We start from the raw sequence: 22,178 nt of genomic DNA on the forward strand, positions 1-22,178 counted from the left end.
ATACCTCATGATGCAATCAGATGGAATTTCTTGAGTGTTCAGGTCATATTTATAAAATGTCACTCGCTTGCAAGCAATGTAAATAAGAAGAAATGTTATTTAACTTCAGTAATACTATAGATGGCTGAACTGGTTTAAATGAAATACAAATTACCTTGAATATTTGTCCAGAACTTGAAATGAACCATTTTTCAGGTTTGAAGATTTTCAGTTAGCTTTCATTAATTACTTTTCAGTTTCTCATGTGTCTTCACTTCCAGGGTTTGTCTGACCTCACTTACACAAGCATACTCTGTTCCCTTCAATGGTGTTCATTCTGATGTGTACTGTTGTTAGTGAGATCAGAACCAATTGCTTATAGATGAAAGGAGCAATGCTAAATTACCATAAGCAAGGCTGCTTTTCGTGTATATATGGCCTAGAAGATGGATGGAAGTGTCTACAATCTCATAAGATAGCCTTTTCATGATATTTCCTGCTGAAAAAGGACCAGATAAGCTAAGAACCAGGCCAAGATTTGTAAAAATGACGAATAATTATGGATGTCTCCATTTTGGGGGAAGAGATTTGAAAGGAGCTTGATTTAAAGAGGCAGATGCTTAACTGTTTTTGAAAATCAGACAACCTTTCAGGTGTCTCAAGTTGCACATCCAAAAATTCAGGGACTCAAAATCACGAGTCAGTGCCCCCAAACTTCTGGGTGTTGTCTAAACCAAGTCTTTTCAGACTTATCCATTACTAGTTAACACATTAAACTGTTGTGTCATGCAAAATAAAATAGCTTCATAAATAACCCAGGGAAAACCCTGCTTTGTTTACAAATGCTGCTTTTTATGAGTGGTAGTGGACATGAAAATTGTGATGCCAGTAAAGACTCCTGGTTGTATCTATTTTCATTCCAAAATGCTGAACGCTTTTCTACCTGACAGCTAATACGTGGTATCCAATCACATGGAAGCAATTGTGAAAGGTCTGGATATGTTTGTGTGCTGTGCAATGTCAGTAAAAACAAAAAACTATCACTGATCAAGAGATCGTGGTTACAAATAAATGAATAGCTCTAGATAGAAAGTTGGATCTTTTGGTCTTCTCTCATCCATATCAGAACTGGTTCAAAGCTATCCCAGGTAATAAAAAGACCTTGCTAAAATAAAAGACCTATCCAACTTAATAAAAAAAAATTTGACAGAGTTACAGTGTCATTTTCTGGGGAGCTGTAACTGCTGTGTTATAGCCAGTTCATTCAGAACTAAGCTTGGAACCCAGACACTGACAAAGCTTCCAAAGAGAAATGAATTGTGTTCGGATCAGATATACAAAGAAGTGCTGTGGTAGAGGTTGAAACCATTTTGGGAGCTGAATACCTTTCCTGCTCAGAAAAGGACATGACAAAGGAACAATGAGGTTGTTTATCAAAATATCAAAATACAGAGAAGTCATTTCATACGCAAGCAAAGCTCTGAATAATATTAGATAAGATGCAACTCATGAGTAAACAGTCTCTTCTGTAATATGGCTATAAAATAAAGGAGTGACTAAACTTGACATTCACTTGTGCTATCAGATTTGTTGTTTGTGAAAATGTCAGGGTTGAAAACACATTGTTTATACCAAGTCACTTTATTAATTGTGGATAATATTAATTGCAAATGTACCTTTTTTTGTTTGTGAATCATTTGTGAGCAATCCCCAACGTGTGTGATTGTATTTGTTATTAATAACTATTACTGTATTAGTTGAATAATTTTCAGCCTATGAGTTTTTCACAACTTTTTTACTGCAACAATTTGCTATTTGTTTATCATTGCCTGTGATTCGTCACGTAAGTTAGATAGCATTGTTTCTGGATGACTGTAACTTTTAATCAGGAGAATAATGAATAGCATGTCTGGTACGAATTTGTGAATACTCATTTGTACTAACACTTGTGAATACTCTGTGGTTGTTTGTGAGTATTTAGACCACGTATAATAACCCCACAAATAACAGTAAAGTCAATACATTTATTCATAAATGTATTTGTCAATCTGATCCCCCTCCTCCTCCTGCTCATTCCCCACTGTGCTAATATATCCTGGTACATCAGACTTTTGCTAACAAAGTCACTACTTGAAATCAAATTAAGTAAAAAGTTTACTCCAGGTGAGTCATCTAAAGTATTGCCCAAATCCTGATGTCCTTATTCAGTATTTACTCAAGCAAAACTCCCATTGAACTGTAACAGGAGTTTTACTCAAATTTGAGTTTTACTCAGATCTATTTCACAAAGAGAAATTACCTGGCAGAGATAAAAATCTGGACTACTTTGAGTGAAACCCTCTTTCAAAATGTGCTTAAAGTATAAGTAGTTAAGTATTATTTTCACAGGGAAGGGCATGTTCACATGAAGGTATAGCTCTAGATTGAAAAGGAAATTCCATGGACCCTTTAAAAATACAAACTACTTGTCAATTCTTGTTGGTTTGTAGAAATCATTGCTGTACTGTTAGTGATAAAAACAGCAGCAATGTGCATGGTTTCGGTCTAGGTCAGGCGTAGTTGTCTTACCTCCTTGGCAATCTAGAAAGTTCATAGAATGTAAAATTTTAGAAACAGTCCAGTAAGGAATGCTGCTCTTATGATTTAAGAAATGACAGTGCTGGTGTGTATACTCCTAGCTAAAATTTTAAAGACTGGGTGCTTGAATTAGGCTCCTAACTCCATCTTTGACAATGCAACCACTTCTTTAGGTACTTAAAGTGATTCAATGCAAGCTGGTATGTGGCATTTGAAGCCTAATTTTAAGTAACAATTTTAAAAGTCCTGTTCCTTATCACTGGGGAAGTGAGGAGGGGGTTAATCTATCTCAAACTAGAAGGGCCACAGCTGTTTGTCCTTACTGTGGGGATTGCAAGGGAGTGGAGTGAGGTCAGCTGTGGGGAAAGCAGTGCCTGGCTCCAACAAAAGGGAGCTGAGTGGAGAAAGGGGCTCAGGAGGGAAATGGAGGCTATTCCTGAGTTAGAAGCAAGCCCGAATGGGTAGGCTGAGGTAAACCTAACTTCTTTTCTCTGTGTATATGTACTCTTGATTTGAAAAAATATTGCTTGGCTTGACTTGACCTGCTGAGTAGCAAGGCGCAGTTTTCATTTTACTGTAATAATTGTAGGCTGAAAAGCTTTGTCCTGTTGTGGGTGTGCCCACCCCCCACCCTGTACATCTGGTATTCTTTAGTAAGTTTAGGGGATGAAAAAGATTGTGGTGCTATATAGATGACAATGAATTAAGCACTTACATGAAGTGTTCATAATGAATTTACGGGACTGTAATATATAATCTACAACAAGAACTTGTAAGAACTACAATACTGCACAGCAAATAGTTATCCACTATCCTTAAACTTGATTTTGTTTGAGTCCAAATACAAAAGTATAACTAAATGTTACACATGGCTGCCCTAAACCCCAACTATCCTTGTTGGGGGCATTTTATTCTAGGAGGGCTGTGCAATTCACTGGCCAACATGGGTTCTCGCTCTAGCTGCACGGGTGTCAGCGATTTGTTTTCTGTATCAAACCACCAATGGCAGCAGGACTAGTAAAGAAAAAACTGATTACCTGTTCCCTCTCCCTGACAGCAGGCCCACCAAAGAAGAACCAACCTCAGAGTCTGAGTGCCACTTCCAACTGGAGTTGTGGCCTTCGTTGTTGTTGACGCCATAAATATCTTAAGGCTGGCTCTGGCTACACACTTACTAGCAATCAGGAAATTTGAAAGAAGCTATTTCCTTTTCAAACAATTTCCAGACAGGTCTGATTCAGAAAGATACATCTGCAGGGTGTAGCTTTATGGAGGGTGAAGCTTTACGTGTAAAGCTACGATTATGTCACAGAGGTCATCGAATCCGTGACTTCCAGAGACCTCTGTGCCATTTTCTGCTTCACCCAGGGGCAGCATCCAGCTGTTGCAGGCACCCACTTCCTCCCCATGCAGCTCCCAGCTGCTGTGGGAGGTGGGGAGATTCCTCTCCCCTATGGGTGAGAGACCCCCTCCGACAGGCAGCGGGGGACCCCAGAGCTCTCAGTTGCTGCAGGTGCTGGGCCCTCCTTCCTCCCCATTTTGTCATGGCTCTTTTTAGTAAAAGTCAGGGACAGGTAACGGGCTTCCGTGAATTTTTGGTTATTGCCCATGACCTGTCCATGACTTTTACTAAAAGTAGCCATGACAAAATCTTAGCCTTACTTATGTGTTATTGGCTTGATGTTCCTACAGCATACTCCTTAGGAGTCATGGAGGAGGCAAATAAGGAGACCTCTATTTATATAATTTTCAGACAAGCATATTGTCTGAAAACTAACTATGGGTTTGACCCAAATCCTTGAATCTGAACACATTGAAACTGTGAAGTTCTGAGTGGGTAACCAGGTGGTAGGATTACAAGCCAAAGGGAGGTTTCAGAGTAACAGCCGTGTGAAGTGAGCTGTAGCTCACGAAAGCTCATGCTCAAATAAATTGGTTAGTCTCTAAGGTGCCACAAGTCCTCCTTTTCTTTTTGCGAAGCCAAAGGGAGAAAAGGAAGTTGGCAGCCCTCTTGGGCTGGTCCCTCCAGTTTAAAAGTAGAGGGAAAAAATGATGATGAGGTGCATTAAGTATATATAAAAAACTGGAGAGGCAAAGGCAGCATCAACTGCACCTGTAGTCCATGCTATACCTCTCCACTTTCTACTCCAAGTAATCTGAGGTAAAAAGAGCAATAGCTATTACTCCTGTCCACTGTACCAAATGACATCTCAGAGTGCCAATCTACCTTGACTAGTATTGGCTGCTAGTCTCTAAAGGACTGCATGACAACACTGAGAAATAAATTACCCATCAAAGTTAATGAAATTCACGGCTATGGATTACTCAGGACCCAGTTGTACAACACGTACACACAAATAGTGAGCACCCACATCGCAATTCCATTTAATTCAATGGAACTGTAGGCAAGAGAAAGGGCTGTACAATCTATCCTTAGGGAGTATATCTCTGATCTGCTCTTAGTTAGTTTTGGCCCCTGTGCTACAGTTATTCTGTACTATCAATGGGGATGTTTATCGTGCCACAGACACTTAAAGGTACAAGTGTTAAACCAAAAAGAGCGCAACTTCTTTCTGCTGTTGTAGAAGAAAGAAACAAAGTATTAAACGCTTTGAATGATGCTGAGTTAGTGATGGCTTCGTGAAGATGAGTAAGCTAGGTAAGATGAAAAAATAAGAAAACTCCTGTCCTTTCATCTCCAAACATTCACCCTAAATTGTACACGAAATGTTGAGGTCCTAACAGGTTCAATGGATATATTATGGCTGGTGTCACCTGCTGGAGCTGCTACATAGAGTCTTACCAGTCATTTTTCTTAACATGCAAGAGAGCTTTGACTCTTGGGAAGACATGCTGTGGTTGTGTTAGTTTGGGGTATACAATGTATTGTGTAGAGGTAGCTTGGGAAGAGAGGGAGATGCATGAGCTGCAGGTGAGTTTGCTGTCTCTGGGCTCTGACTAGAGTCAATTCTTGAGACAGAGTTGCTTCCTGGGAACTGAGCATTGGTGTTGGGCTGATATTTCTGGGAAAAGGGATTGCCCCTTGATCACCTCATTTCAGGTGGTCTTTGAATATACCCAGACACTGTCACTGATTTCTCCTCCCCTGAGAGACCACAGTCATCTGCTAACTCTCAGCAGAGGGATGACACTGGTGTCAGAAGAAAGGGCAACAATATAACTTGCATATCTACATTCTTGGGTCAGGCCTGGGATAGAAACAAAAGTGAACATCTGCTAGTATATATAGGCCAGCTAAGTTGTCATCCTCACTAACTACAGCTAAAAGCCTATGTTGTGCATTAGTATACAGCTAAGTTAGGTGACTTCCTCATGACTTTCTCTATTTGAGAAATAGTATGTGATCATATAGCTAATGGCAATATCATAATGCATCCATGGAAGGGGAATATTCTCCGAGGAAAAAGTACCATTAAACTGTGGAAGAAACTGACTTGAGGAATCTGCTGTAGTAGCAGCAACGTATGAGAGGTCTGATCTGTGCACCTCAGGCTAAGCAAAAATAGACAGTGAGAATGTTTGACCTGGAAAGCTGTAAGGAGAGTCGAAGTCTTGGGAAGACAGTAGCCTAAGGAATTGCCGTAAGAGTATCAACCACGTCTGTGAGAGCGTGACCTTGGAAACTGTAGATATAAGTGAAGGTGACAGTAAAAAAGCCAGAATGAGAAACAGAACTCAGTTTTTCCACGTTAAAACCTGTGTGTGTGTGTGTATTACATATTCTAAATCTCCAGCGGTGTTATAAAAACTGAAACTGAATTCACATCTTAAATGATAAAACTGTGTTAATTAAGGTACAGTAGTCATTAGATTATCAATCAAGTAACTGAATTTATACTACATGCGATGTCCAATTGATTTTTAACTTCCTCTCAGAAAATTACTTTAAGACAGTGCTGCCTAGTGGTTAAACCACTGGACTTAGGTTTTGGGAGATCTGGATTCTATTCCTGGCCCTGGCCCTGACCTACTGGGTCTGAGTGACCTTCGGCAAGTCACTTGGTCTCCCCTTGCCTTGGTTTCCCCAAATGGTGATAATGATGTTTGCTTCCCTTGTGAAGTGCTTTGAGCTCTACTGAGGAAAAGCATTACATAAGTACTGGCATTAATAGTTATGTATGGATCTAATGTCACTAAAGGTGTATAGTGTGGGGTCTGTAGTCCTGATGTTTTAATGCTGAGTCACTTGGATTTCAATGATATTACATACAAGAGGAAAATACTAGCTCATGATTGGCTGAAAGCAGTTGTGACAGGTTGCCCCTCTTTACTGGGAAGCCCCTGAGCCCGCCTGTTCCGCCGGCCTGGGCCCCCTTTATCCTATCTTGCTGAGCCAGGCTCTTAAGCCTCCTCTAGCACGCGCACACTGGCAAGGCCACACCTAGCTGCAGAAAGACACCGACACTGAGATCAGCTCTGGGAAGACTCAGCTGAAGGGACGTGCCCCAGCACTCAGGTGCCCACCTCCCTTGGAGTGCAGACCCAAAGGTATATTGTCTTGTGCATCTCCAAGTATAACCACAGTTGTAATTGTTACATCGTCAATATTCCTAACTTCAGATACAGAAATAATGCATGCTATACAAATTGGATAATCACATTCAGTAAATCATAACCTTTCCAATGATACCGTACAAGACCCATCTTGTATAAAATATATCTTAGGCTATATTCATACCATATTTCTATGAAGAATATGGGGTGTAATGTCACAGCAGTCACGTGATTAAAACCAACATTTAGCTTTTGCTTGGTTATGCCCATGTTTCTACTGTACATGTCACAGCTGGCAGGTATTTATGTGATTTTAATTAGAGAAGGATCATAGTATTTATTCTAAGGCTCTCTAAAGCTTGAATCTTTTCTTTTGTCTCATTTCTGGTATAGAATAACAAGTGTCAACCTATCCAGGTTAATATACTGTAAGTTTAAAGGACTTCTAATTCTTGTCCATCCACTGTGATAGATTTTCTTTCCATGTTTGCATGTAATAGGATGATATGAAGCTATGTTTTGCAATAAGATTTCATGTGACACTTCCATTAACTTCAGTGAGTAACACACACAGAATGAAGGCAGGATATAGCACCTGGCATATGGCTAGATAGCCATCATCCTGACCCATTCCCCTTCTTGCCTAGATGAGCTATACAACAATACCACTCCAATAATTGTGGCAGGGCAGTACTGTTTATTAAGGAAGAAGTAGAAGATGAAATTTGCCTTTAATTTTAGACTAAAACAGCCCCACCAAAGCTGCTTTGTATGGTAGTAATGCTGCTGGAAGAAACAGAAAATACCAATAATTTTATTTTGCTACACCATAGATTGTGAAGGGTCTGTAAAAACCATATGTGGTGTCTAAGATATGAAAATGAAGTAATACCGAAGATGAATCTGCTGGGCCAAGATTTGGTTCCATTGAATTCAAGGGGAGCTTTACTACTGATTTCAGTGGGACTGGGAGTTGATCCATTGAATGTAACTTGTCTATGGAACAATAAGTCTTGAAGTCTTTACTTTTATGTTCAGTTCTTTACTTAACCTCGTGGGAGGAGAGGGCCTTTGTAGGAAGTGATTTAACCACAGCACTCCAGTGTGCCGGGCTAAGCTGTCTACCACTGGGCTCTGGCTCGGAGCCTAGTGGAGAGAGTGGGCCTGTACTCCCCCACCAGTCCCTATAGGGGGACAACTGTGAAAGCCTGTCCCTTGGCAGGGAACTTGATTGGTGGAAGACCCGGAAGATACAAGGGTCCAGTCCATTGGGTGCTGACCAAAGGGGGAAGCCATGAACGCCACACTTGATCCTGAAGACTTCCTCATTATTGGACCCTTTATATATACACCCTGAAATGGGTGGACTTGCAAATGTGACCTGGCAAGGGGACTGAGTCACTGAGCGGACAGACCATGGCAGGGTGGAGCAGTAGTGAGAAAGTGGAATGCCTGGGAGGCTGGCCCACCTGACCACCAGACGGCACTGGCTGTGAGTGTTCCCCTTCACATCAGGGCTTTAAAAAAAATCTCCATAAAGTTGCTCTGACATCATGATCAACTTCTTTCCCACTTACTCCATTCCTCCAATGTTGTCCTTTTCTCTCTTCCTGCCTATTGTTGTAGGTTGTGTTTGTGTCCCATCACCCTCTGCTGGTTGGAATCAGATCAGCTTAAGAATTTATTTAGCAGTACTGTCTAGTGGCTGCTCATAGGCAGCTATCAGCTTTGAAGTTATTCATAGCAGAGAATCTCTTTAGCTCAATTGGGTAGCGGGCAGCATTATGAAGCAAAAGGTCCTCTGTTCTATTCATCATTGCTCATCTGTGATATTTAGCGAGTGACTGGCTTGTGAACAGCTGTGATCCTGCAATGTGTCATCTATCTGTCTTTGGTGTTTGTGGCATGCTAGTCACTGTAGAATCTCTCTGAAGCCAGGGGAAGTTGCAGACCCGTTGTACCTTGCAGGAAATGCTCAGCAGCTTGCAGGATCAGTCTCTGGATTTGTGAGAGCAAATCTGTAAGGCAGGGGTCTACGTTGTGTAGATGTGCATGCAGGCTGCGTGCACAAGAGCTTTAAAAAATTGTGGATGGGGGGGCCCAGGGAAATGGCTAGTCTCCTTGAGAGCTGGAGTGCAGTGATGGCAACACAAAGGACCAGCTTGTGAAGTTTCAGTGTAAATTCTTTTCTTCCTTAGGGGCAATAAGTAAAAATAATGACCTTTCCCATGTGTTCAAATAAGAACAGCGTCTGTATGCATTAAAAGATTCATGTTTGCACGTAGGGTCTTGTAACCCTTATCTTTGCAAGTTGGACTGCGTATTAACCAGTTTTTACACATTCATATATGCACAGGAAACCTGTTACCGTAGAGAAGAAAACAAAACAAAACTGAAGGCTTAAGGGTTTTTTTTTAATTTAATTTAATTTTTTAATACTGGAAAAGGAGGAGTACTGACCAAAAATTTCCTCTGCTGAGAGTGGTAGCAGAGCTTTTCTTCATCCCTGCAGTCACTGGGAGTGCTGGAAGCTTTAGTCCCAGTACAGAGCAGTTGTAGCAAAATTGGCTTCGCTCTTCTTCAGTACTCACTGGTAGCTGACACGAGGACTGGGAGCCAAGGATGTATCTTTTTCTCCCTTCCTATTCATTCAGAGAAGAGGACAAAGTGATCTCCTTCAAATGTAACACTTAATATCTGCTGGAAGATATTAAGACCTACATTCCATGCCTTTTAATACAGAGGAGACTCTGTATAAGGGAGTTATAATTAACTTCTAAACAGAGTGAAAGTTCAGTATAAGAGGTCTGTCCTATGGACATGTATGCACAGTACATCCAATACCAGTGACTTTTTGTCACATCGCTCTGTGATTTAAAATCTATTTTAGGAATAGATCTTAATCCATCTGAGAAACATCTCTTTCCTTATTTATTTTGCAATAACCATTTATAATTACTTTAAATGCTATACAGAAAGGGCATCTTTCTGTAGCAATGAACAAAAACAATAACTTTTCAGCATTAGTGTATATCAATAGCCAATTACTTTTGTGTGGATGGGTTCCAGCTGGCTGGTAATGGACTGATAACTCTTCCAGGAAAGAAACTATCATTTCAAAGATAGAGTGGCTGGCCCTTTAATTTTCAGGAATTACAAAAATTGGACCTTTCACCTTTAAAAATTGTAAATGGCCGAAGACCTGCACTAAATCACTTGATCTCTCGGCGAGTCAAGTTACTCTATCCTCACTGTTACTTTGTAAAGGTTTACCTTTTTCTGCAGCTCTAGAGCCTCATTTCGATCTTGTTTCATATATTTTTTTTTCTTGAAGAGCTGTGACCTCCATGAATGTTCACATCCTTCCAGGCTTCCCTCCAGCCATCTCACTGTAGGGACAACACAAAGAGTACACAGCACGTTCATCCTTGCTCACATATATTGTTTGAGCTTGAATTCATGCTGACTGAGATATGTTATGCTAGCGGCCTGTTGAGACCTCTGTTATTTCTACTAAACTCTATTTTAGTACTATGTGTTCTCACCTACTTGCAGACCTTTGTCTGTTGCATCCTGTCTGACCTCTGGACTTTTAACCATTTGGGATACAGACAATGGAATCCTGACCCTTGATTAGGCTTCCTGAAAATTACTATAATATATATAATAAACAATCTGGCTTAAAATATGTGAAAGTTCTTGGATGTTTAACTTTCTTATGAGACCAAGGGGAAAGAGTTGGATGCGGGTATTTGATAGCTGTTTTCAAGTACCTGAAAGGGGGTTCCAAAGAGGATGGATCTAGACTGTTCTTAATGGTAACAGATGACAGAACGAGGAGTAATGGTCTCAAGTTGCAGTGGGGGAGGTTTAGGTTGGATATTAGGAAAATGTTTTCACCAGGAGGGTGCTGAAGCACTGGAATGGGTTACCAAGGGAGGTGGTGGAATCTCCATCCTTAGAGGTTTTTAAGGTCAGGCTTGACAAAGCCCTGACTGGGATGATTTAGTTGGGGATTGGTCCTGCTTTGAGCAGGGGGTTGGACTAGATGACCTCTTGAGGTCCCTTCCAAACGTGATATTCTATGAGCTTGTGTGTATGCACTGAATTCTTGTCTGAGTTAGCTTTAATTATGAAAGCAACTGAGTTCAGAAAACTACGTAGTCAAATTTATTTTTCTGAGTACTTAGAGGCCTAATATCTTCCTGTCTGTATATGCATAATTCCCACTGACTCCAACAGCAGTCTCTCCCCTGCGTCTGGGGGAAGAAGTTGGTTCATAAATCTAGAGCCAAATCTGACCTGAGTGAAGCAGGTGCCACTCCTTTTGACACAAGTCCAATCAATGAAAATAGCATGTGTTCACACGAGCATTGACCTTGGCCCTGTGTATGTTTGTTGTGGAGGGAGTTGCTGAAAAATGTATGTATATTCCATATTGGTTTTAATTTGAGACTATTTATTATGAACCATTGTCCGGTGTCTCCTACACAGAAACAAGCTACCTGTACTGACAGCTTCTAAGTACATAAGAAATATAGCTTGGGTGCTGTGACATTTTATGTTCCAAACTTTGCCCAGTGGCTGACGGTTTCTTCCTCAAAGTGACATATTGATTGTAGGTACATGTAGGGTGAGTGTGACTGTGTTCAGTATTTTGAGCTCATCATCTGTTATCCCATTCTTATTGTCATCCAAGGTCCAGACAGTATCAAATTGGAAGCAGTAGTGTAGAAAATTACAAACAAATCAAAAAAGACTACAGCTGTGAAATGAATCAAGCCACTGTTTCTACATTTAGTATTTTCTTTGGTATAAAACATCTGTTACCTTTTTTGGGGGGCTTACAGCTATCAAAGCAAGAATGAAGCATTGTAATTGCTGTTAGACAGTATAGCACAGCCAGGTCATTCAAAGTAACTGGAATGCAGTGGCATAGTATCTTCATCAAATGTGTGATAATTTACTAACATGTGGCAATGAAATATTGGGTGAGATTTCCTGATACACTGTGGCTACTCTGAAGCCACTTTAACCAGCTGAGGGAGGATCATTCCAGTGTCAGCAGCAGTGGTGTAGCTAATGTAAGGGCTTATATATTACCCATACTCTTTGCTGCCAGCATAACTGGGAGGGTGCGGCCAGAATGTCTTTATGCCACTTCTGTCTTGGGCTGTATTTTGGCTACATCTAACTGTTGCATTCTGATTGAAGTTGGGAAACTGGCCCTGCTCAGAGTAGTGACTTGGTCAGAAGAGCACAAATATTAGCTTTAAACCACCTTTGCATAGCACCCACTGACCAGTGCTCTGTGGATTTCAGTAGCACCCCAGGACCTGGCCCTAAGTGTGTGAGCTTGTGTGTCAGTGGCTACAGGATTAAGTGACGATCAATGCTAATTGTACTGACATGTGTACACAAGACTGACATAATCCCTAGAGGTTTGAAGCTGCTATTAAGCTTGTTCCTTCCTATTAGTTTTTGACCAAGAGGATAATGAAAAGATGACAAATTTCAAGTTGACTTACAAGTAAGAGATACAGAGTTAGCATGGATAATTTCATGCACTGTCAAAGCAAAAAAGCTTAACTAAATGTATGTGGGCAAAGAGAGATGCTGTCATCTTAATAAGAAATTAAAAGACGGACTCCTAATAATTGAATCATGTCTCTTGTCACATTTGTATTTGTTTAATACATGTCTAGTTTTGTTTGAATTTAGTTCTGTGTCTCTCCTTTTAATCAGTATTGATTCAGGCTCTTGGTTCTACCATCATAAATCCCTCTGTCATGTTACACTTCCAGCTTCCTGGTAGTATAGCAAATAAATTGTTCCGTAACAGACCTGGGTTCAAATTACCTCCACCATAGGATTTTGAATACTAAAGGAAATGACTTGCTATACTTTAAACCTAAATTTTCAAATAAGATAATCTTATCTCTTCCCCCTCCCCTCTTATTTAGGAGCACTTCCAGTGTAGCGTAAAGAGGCCTTAGTGTAAATGAGATTCAGGCCTGCTATATTTAAAAATATGATCCTAAATTGCAGTGCAAGGATCTGAAGCCTGGGAGATGGAAATTGGTTTCGGAGCCTTCTTTTTTAAAACATACAAATGTATTCAGTTTTAAGTGAATGTAGATAAAGCCTGAACTTCTGTGGCTTCCTCCATGACTAATCTGTCTTTCCCTCTTCTTACTCTCACTGTATTTACTCATATTTATTTTATAGAGCACGAGCTATACTACTTCGCTGTTTCATCTTCCGAGTTTCCAAAGAACTTTCCTTTGGCTTTTTAGTTTCCAACACACTTTGAGCCTGAAGAAAATAATTTTCTCATCTTCAAATGAGCTGGTTTCAGGTCAGCATTAGAGATCACTGTCCAGTCCTTGTCTGACAAGGAACTGCGGTGTCTTGCTTCTTTTTCTCTGCATCAGGAAACTCCCCATTCCCTGTGTCTGACCTAAAATAATCCGTTTTTCTTTTCTGCTTCCTACAATCACCATTTTCTTCTTTAATAAAAATGTTTTGGTCCCTTTCATTCCCAGTTAAAGATAGTTGCTGCACTGAATTGCTTCAAACTCATCCATCCCTAAATATTAAGAATATATCCATTCTTCATCACCAACGGTGATAGTGGTTTATTTCTCCCACCCCATCTCTGAAAGTCATTTTCGTTGCCCACACATGTAAGCTGTGTGAACCAGTAAAGAGTATCTTGTGGCACATCAGAGCTTTACAGATCACACCCTTCAAAAAGTGCCACATTATCCAATGGAGATCTTAGCATACAGCTCAGTCACACAGATGCCAATTGCTGTAGCTTAACTACAAACTTTCTATTCCCTATATAGCATAAAGGTAAGCAGGGGAAGATGTCAGCTCATTAAGTTATCAGAGGAGGGCTTCTGGGGGACAGAGAAGAGTGTTAGACAGTAGTTTAATTTTTTTAAAAAAATTATTAAAATTTTATTTTAAAAAGGTGGCAAAATATAAATACAGAAAGGTACAAAATACTTAGTGTAAAATGTTCAGAGATGCCTAGAACCCTGGTCTGCCATGAAAATATAGGAATTGAGGGTGCTCAGTGCCTTTGAAAAGAGGGCCACACATTTATGTGCCTAAATATGGAGTTAAGTCTAAAAATATTGGTCTTTTTCTGGGGTATGTAGCTTTCTGGATGGTAGGAAATTGTATGGTCCTGATTATTTTCAGTGGTTCATGAGTGAATTTGGTGTGAGTCAATTTATATTTGTGTGTGTTTTTAAAAGGACATTAGAGTCGGTGCATGAATATTGTGCAGCATTGTGTTAATGTCTCTGCTTTTCCCTGGAAAGCTGCACTTGGTGCACTCACTATTGCTAATGTGGAAGGGCATCCATATCCTTCATGGCACTTTTTGCTCCCCTTGGCACATTGCTGTTATGTAAATACAGTCCCATCCCATTGAAATATCTGTGGATGCAGAAAGCAGTCCCCCAACAGAATTTACCTTCATTCTATTGCATGTTAGTGGACAGTGTGTTCCCACCTATGCAATGAACAGTAGTTGCGTGCCAAAACCCACAGATACTGATGGAGCTGCAAGAAGCCATGGTCGGATTATCCATATGACTTTCCCAAATTCCCCGACAGCTCCCCAGGACAGTTGTTTGATGGGGGCTCTGTGAAAAGGTCCTCTCTGTGTTGCCAGTCTCCTAGTAAACTCTGCCGAGGGGTGCCATCAATTTCCCAGCTTTTGAGCACTGACTTCCTGTCCCAGGTCTGCCCAATTCCTATACCAGCCCCTCCACCATTCACAACTTCTGACCCCACAGAAGGCTCCCTCCAGGGTTCAGTTTCTCACCTAAAACTCAAATCTGGAAGTATTTTGACTCTGAAATGTTGGTACAGTGCATCATGGGAGTTATAGTTCAGGTTCCTCTTGCTCACATTCTATTCTATTAGCATGGCCCCCGGTCAGATTAAATCCTAGATGATGCACCAGGGTTTCCCTTCTTGATGAGAGGAGGTGGCCCATCATTGAATTGCATGGCTCTAGTGTATCAAGGGAGACGAAGTATAGCTGAGGAGAATGGGAGCATGAGATGCCTGAACAACTCCCATGAGGCACTGTGGTGACATTTCAGAATAACACTATTTTTATTTTCAGCTGAAAAATTGTTTTGGGGGCATTCAATTTTTCAACATCAACATTTTCTGTAAAAAGCAGATACTTTTTTTGAAATTTTGTTTAGTTAAATCCAATTTTAGACCGTTCAAACAGAACAATTTTGATCAATCCCAAAACTTGTGTATTTACTGTTTTTCTTTTGAATCAAATGAGTTGTAGAGAAGAGAATGGAAGACTATTTGGATGCATGCAATGGTGGGGTAATGTGTCCGAGGTTCAAGAAAGAATTAGTTCAAGGTTTGAGAAACCAAGATTTTCATATTAAGTTACATGCATACTGAAAAGGTCAGCCTGGCTTGGAGAAGATATAGAAACCTGAATACCTGTGAACTTTGAAGCTGATCTATACTTTGTATCTCTGGTCCATTTCTATAGAGTCTTCACATCAGGCCCCTCAGAACCTCCATGACCAACCAATCCTCTTCCGAGCCCTGTAATAGTATCAATAGTATCTGGAGTTAACTTGAGGAAGATAGGCCACTTGACTTCTCTCCCCATCTGTTGACATTTGGAGGTGTAACACTTCCCCTTCCTTCTCATGCCTCCGGGAACAGTTTAAAATAGTTTCTGCTGAGCGCATGAAGTAGCGTCATTCAGTGAAGGATCCCCAAGAAATACCATGTGACTTCAATGCTTGTGTCAAAATGCAACAGTCCAGCCCAAGTCTGAACGTTCTTGGGATGAAAATGCCTCAGAACTTTCATTCCCATCCCAATAATCGTAATGGTGCCCAAACTCCGCTTTTGCTGCTGCAAAACCGGTAAAGAGTGCCACATTTTTACAGCTGCTTTTCAAACCTGACGAAGGATAAGGTCACGGTGTGTTTAATTTGGGGGTGACTATTTCAAACTACTTTAGGAGTAACCCATTTCTCAGAGGATTTTTCACCAGGCATGCTTTTTCTTTTTGCTCATACGTCTATTTTTTTCTTTAGGAATTTCTTTAGAGCTGTTCCTTCAGGCTTCTGTCAGGGAGTCCCAGTCTTCATTAAGCAGCGCAGCTGCTGGTCTTCATAATCCCACCAAGCCCATATTCCAGCTCCTCTTGGAGATTTTAAACCCTGGCTTTTGTTGTTTAGTCTGCAGCAGTATCGATGGGGACTTGCTTGGGCACCTTTCTGGATAGAGAGGAATAATGGCTCCACATTCAGCAGCCACAGCCAGTGTGATTCTAAACTATGTGGAGCCTAATAACAACCTCGCATCACCTCCATCCCTTGGGGGGTTGCCCCATCACTTAAATAAGATTTGAAAACTGAAGTTCAGCAGCAGGGGCATCAGCTGCAGATAAGACAAAAGTTTCAGTCTTGTCATGCATTTCTTCCCTCAGCATTTATTTACTTGAGTCCTGCTTCTTGTCTGCCATGGTAAGCCCTTACAGCAATCCTTATTACTCTGGCTGAGTCATTCAAAGGCCAGAGAGTCCCCTACTGATCAGCTGAGTTTGAGAGCAGCGACTCAGAGCCTGGGAGCTAACCTCTGCTCACCCTGGATCTATTGTCTTGAGTGATCGCTTCAGATATGAAAGCTAAAGATAAAGTCTCCTCTTGTGGTCTCAATCGGCCTGATTCACAGTTACTCTGCACGTCGTGCAGTCATTTACACCAGAGCAAAGTGGGTGTGACATGCTGTATTCTGATTTCAGTAGCTCTTTTACAAGCATTTGGCCCTGATGTAAATGGCCACAAGATGCAGGGCAATGGAAAATCGTGCCTGCTGTCAATACACTAGTCTGAATACTATGACTTTCCAGTTGATAGGAGGTGGAACTGAAAGGCAAAGTGACAAATGCTACTGAAGAGGAGAAGGTTATTAAAAGCACTTTCTATCGGCCAACGTGGGTTAGAAACAATAATGAATTAAGCCTGGCTATACCCCGAGGAGGGTGGTATCATCCCCATTGTACAGGTAGGGAAACTGAGGCACAACGGGGCGCAGCACCTGGGTCAAGGTCACAAAGTGAACTGGAGCTAGTAAGAAGCACCTGGTTCCTAGTCCTGCCCTCTAGTCACACTGGATATGGGGCTGGCTCTGTCTTTACCCAGCCCTGCACAAAAACGGATGGTCACTCAGCATTCTGCTCAGGAAGTCCTGCTGATGGATCCTCCGTCTGGCTCTGACCCCTCTCCCTTCCCCCGTCCTACCTGGCTCTCCTGGAGAGGGAGCGCCCGCCTGGCTGCTGCGGGACTCCCTCCGCCCCGGCTCCCAGCCCCGCTGCTGAGCCCACACAGGTGTCCGCTATTGGGTGGAATATGCAAATGACTGGGTGACGTCAGGCAGCTCTGGTCCAAGCAGCAGAAATAGGGCAGGATTCAGCATTTACACCTCCTAGCTCCTGGATTGCGACCGACACCAGCGCCAAGCTTGTGTTGTGATTTTTTTTTTATATATATATAAATATTTTTTCCGGTCTTTTGTTTAATCTCCCTTGGTTTTTCCTCCTTCAGGCTCCAGCCTTTCATGATTTCCTTCCCTCTCCCCCACAAACGCTCCTGCAGACTTCTGTATCCTTTTTCCCCATAAGGAGATTTTTTTTTTTAAAAAAAAAACAAACACACCAAAACTCTGACATCCTTTTCTTCTTCTTCTTCTTCCAGCTGCCACAGGCTTTAAACTGTGCTCAGTCTCTGCCACGGGAATCCTACCGGTAAGTAACATGCTAGAAGCCTCTGATTCCATGGGGGTGTGGGGGTAAGGGAGGGTTATGCATGGGCAGTATACCCCCGCCCCCAGTAAGGTTAATGTGTCAGTGTTGTGGGGTTTTAAAGCGATCTCCTGTTCCTCCCAGTGTCCGGCCACAGGTAGGCTCGCAGAGGGCTTGCTGAGCTCTGTGGTGGTGGTAATTCAGAGTCCCTAACGATGACTGACAGAGTTTGCAACATTAACTTGGCGGATGGTAGCCTTGGTTGCACGGAGCAATTTCTGCCCCGGAATGCAGCGCGGGGGAGGCAGTAGGGGGAAGGAGGAGCAGCTTTGGAGGTGCAATACTTTAACCCCGGTGCACTGGACCCGGGACCCCGCAGCCCAGGGCAGTCTCTGGAGGCGGTGGGATGCGATCCCAGGCTTGCCATCTCTCTCCGGTTTCCCGGGGAGCATTTCCCGATGGGCATCGTACGCTCTCAGGGCTTAGGCGAATGAGCACCAGAGGCTGGGACGGGGAGACGGGGATGAGCAGCCGCTACTGCATCTGACAGTTCATTTTTGCAAAAGCTGCTTCTCCTACATCTTCCTATGGGTCTGCCCTTGCTCCTGCTCGTGTTTACAAGTTTGAATGTGTTACAAGCAACTGCAGAGGCAGCAAAGCTGCGTGGAGCAGGAAACAGGGGTTGAGCCTCCGATGCAAGGGGGCCGCCAAAAACCGCCAGCCCCCCACCCCCCCCAAAAAAGAGCTGGTTCTAACCATATCCTAGAGAACCGCTCCCGCTCCTGCTGTGGAATTGCTCTTTCCCCTTCTCGCTTTCCTCACTCGCTCCCTGGCTAGCGCTGGGCTCACCCTCTTCATCTTCTCAGATGGCCCTGATGGAAACCGGGGTGTAGCAGCGAGAGTTTTTGACAGGGCCCCCGGGAGCAGGGGACGGACCAGGCGGCGGCCCGGTTGCCTTGCCCTTTGTGGAGCGCTGCAAAAGGGATCGTGGGATCCTCTGGCCGCAGGCTAATCGAGCTGCCTGGGTCGGTTTCCCCACTGAACGCATCTCTACGCAGTAGTTATAACAAGCGGCGGTCCGGAGACACCCTTCAAGCCAGCCGCATTTCCGCGGGTGGCCGTGCGTTCTCCAGCAGCGAGTTCCCAGCCCCGAGAGCTCGCCTGGCAGCCTGGCCTTTTCCTTCTGGGGGCTGGTAACGGAGCTAGGAAACCTTGGTCACGCACGTCCAGGTTCTCCCCCTCCCCCGCGCCCCATCACAACCCAGCCTCCTGCCCACGTCCGCACACACGGCTAACTCCGTGCCCTCTAACCCGGTCTTTCTTGAGTTACTTGTCAATGGACTCCTGAAATTATGGGAGGGTGGGATTTTTTTTTTCCTTTCTGTTGTTTGTGCTCCCCTTCCCGTCCGCACCAACCTCCCTTTCCCCCCTCCCCCCCTTGTTGGCAGTGGATTCGGTTTCAGACGCTGTTTTGCTTTTGAGATAATCAGCAGTACTTTAAGGCAAGGAGTTAGCTTAATAAGGGGGAAATGGGAAGCCAGAGGGAGGCTGAATTTCCACAGCACCGAACTGTGGAGAAGGTTGACGTCTGAGAGAATTCTTCCCCGGGGCTTCTGAAAGTGTATTTACACGTGTGTGTGTGTGTGTGTGGGGGGGGGAGTTTAATTAGTTTGAAAATATTTCTCCTATTATTAAAAGGCCACAACGCTCGCTTAAAAATGCAGCTTTAAAGCTGCCCATTCTCTCCTTGGTTATTAGATGAGATCAGGCTTGGGGGAGGGCGGGGATAACCCTTTAGCGTTTGTCTGATGATTCTTTAGGATCGTGTCTCCAAATTTGGCATGCGGGGGAGGCCTGGGGGCAGGGGCTCCTGGGTCGTTCTCATTCAGGCTGCAGCGCAAAAGAAATATGAGAAACTTCACAGGGCTCGGGTTCTTTTTTTTTTTTTTTTTTTTTAAACCTCTTATTTGCTGAGCGAGAATCCAGGAAGACTGTGTGTATATATTTGGAAACGGAAAATGGGGGAGTGAGCTTGTTCCATTCCCGGCAGAAAATCATGTGCGAAATAGCTGAACCATAGATCTCTCCCGGCGCCTCTTAGATCGGGTGGTGTGCGGGACCGGGGGGCTGAAGAGAACACAGCCGCCCTTTGGGCTTCGCTGGAGAACAGGAGCTGTCCCCGGGCTGTGGTCCTGACATTGCCCCTTGAAGCTGCAGCTGCGTCTGTTCCCGGTCTGTGGCCCCTAGGTGTCGCCTCGGTGGCTGTTCTGCCTTTTACCGTTGTAACAAAATGGTTCTTTAAATAAATAATCTAACAATTTACAAAAACCCCACGACAACTTGGAAATTACCAAAATCCACCCGTGCCAGGTGAAGAATTTGTGACAACCCAGTCTCTCCCCGCCGCTCCCCGCAACTCCGCGTTTGCTACACGGGATTCCGCTCCTAACTGCAAAGGGAGCTGTATCACACCGCACATTTAAGGGTAGAAAACCGTCATCACAGCGTCGTGTAGATGGGAAATTGCCCCATAGCTCGAAAGAGACACTGCTTCCTGCCAGACTAAAGGGGACGTTAATGATCATCTTCAGAGAAGCTAGGAAGATGAACGCGGAGACATGCATTCAAATCAAGTTTTCCCCTTACATAAATGTCATTAGTACTGGGAATGGATGGGTGTGTGTGTGTGTAATTTGCCTGTGTGTGTATTTACAAACTTTGTTTTTTTCCTATAGGTCTGGGTTATTTAGATCATGGTAACATCCAAAATGTGGTTGGTGTTTTCCAAACATAGAGTAAGACCCCCGTCTCTGCCCTGAAAAGCATACAGTTTGAAAATGTAAATGGGGGGTAATAGGGGAAAAAGGGGGGGAGGGGGAACTAGGGTGAAGAAGACAGTACCTACCTGCTAGTCTGTGTGTGTGTGTGGTTAAAGTTGAACATACTCAGATTTAGCTCTTTCAAGCTCTCTGTGTGACAGTGAGTGAATTTTTATAGATAGTTAAATTGATAAATGGTAGAGCTGGGGGTCAGAACCTGTCAGGGGGTCACGAGGTTATTACAGGGTGGGTCTCAAGCTGTCATCCTCCACCCTGCTTTGCCTCTAGCATTTATAATTGTGTTAAATATATTATAAGTGTTTTTTGATTTATAAGGGGGGTTGCACTCAGAGGCTGCTATGTGAAAGGGGTCACCAGTACAAAAATTTGAGAACCGCTGTGGTAGAGAAACCAACCAGAGTGAGAGGGCTTTTGGTTAAAAGTTTAGATATTTTAAAAAATTAAAAAATAATTTATTGGATCAAATGTGGTCACCCAACTAAAAAGATGTGTTGAACCAACACAGCTAGTCAATGAGAATCAATACTGCTAGAAGTTGACTCTCAGGAACTTTCTTAAACCTTGGGCCATAGTCTATTGCTGTTGCCCTTAACCAAGGTCAACATCTGTGTAATGCAGCATACAAAGAGAAGAGGGATTGTGTGTTCAGAAAAGGGGCTACTTTCCCACCCAAAATAATAGTAGAATTGCACATCACTTCTTCAGCTGAGGATGACCTTGAACCTGTGATCATTGCATTCATGATTTACCACCACTTACCCTGCAACTGACATTGAAGAGTGCTGAAATATATAAAATATCTGACTCCTCTCCCACTTCACCCTTTTAAAAGTCTTATTTATGGATTGTGCAAACAGCTTTCTAGTATTATTGACATTTAACTAGTCAGTCCTGTGGGGGTAATGAAGTGATATTGTAGATAACCACAAAACAAACCAAGGGACTAAACCTTGTGGAAAGATCACATCAGAGGTGATGCAACAGTTGAAGATGCAAACAGAAGGTCCAGTCCTGCAAGGTTCTGAGGGACTCTTGAATGTCCTTCACTCCAGTTGATGTCAGCAGGACTTGAGGTTTTCAGAATCTTTCCAGTAGCATGTAGTACCTTGCAAGAATGAGCTTTAGACAGCGATCAAAACAGCTCTCAACAAAGTATTCCGCTGTTGTTTAAAATTTGTACAAATGCTCCCTGTCTTAAATAGGATGTGTGACACAATTTTAACATTGCACTTGGTACCATTTAGGCACCTCATTCATCAAAATTGAAGTATTAATCAGAGATAGTGTAAATAATTAATTGGAAATGTAATTTAACGTCATTATGGTTTGCTGAAAGGTTACCTTAGAATGATTTTTCATGACAACTTTCTTAGCTTTAGTAGCATTTTACAAAAATGATGGGTATCAAAATGATTTTACAGGTCACAGAAACGCTCGCTAATTATATAATAAAG

General features: G+C 42.7%; 1 protein-coding gene and 1 long non-coding RNA gene across 2 annotated transcripts in view; one reads left to right on the top strand and one right to left on the bottom strand.

Annotated features, from left to right (window-relative positions):
* Window positions 1-22,178, top strand: part of FSTL4 (follistatin like 4) — an 865,477-nt gene that overhangs the window by 350,477 nt on the left and 492,822 nt on the right. The window contains 1 exon segment of the mRNA XM_048861817.2: window positions 17,838-17,887. Within this exon segment, the coding sequence (XP_048717774.2) occupies window positions 17,838-17,887 (50 nt within the window).
* On the bottom strand, window positions 9,465-19,037 carry LOC125641626 (uncharacterized). The gene is made up of 4 exons (XR_007358104.2): window positions 17,385-19,037; window positions 15,565-15,672; window positions 10,345-10,460; window positions 9,465-9,713 (listed from the first exon to the last, which is right to left on the bottom strand). It is a non-coding gene; the product is annotated as an uncharacterized LOC125641626 (long non-coding RNA).

The sequence above is a fragment of the Caretta caretta genome, chromosome 8 (assembly GCF_965140235.1).
Source record: "Caretta caretta isolate rCarCar2 chromosome 8, rCarCar1.hap1, whole genome shotgun sequence".
Lineage (NCBI taxonomy): Eukaryota > Metazoa > Chordata > Testudines > Cheloniidae > Caretta > Caretta caretta.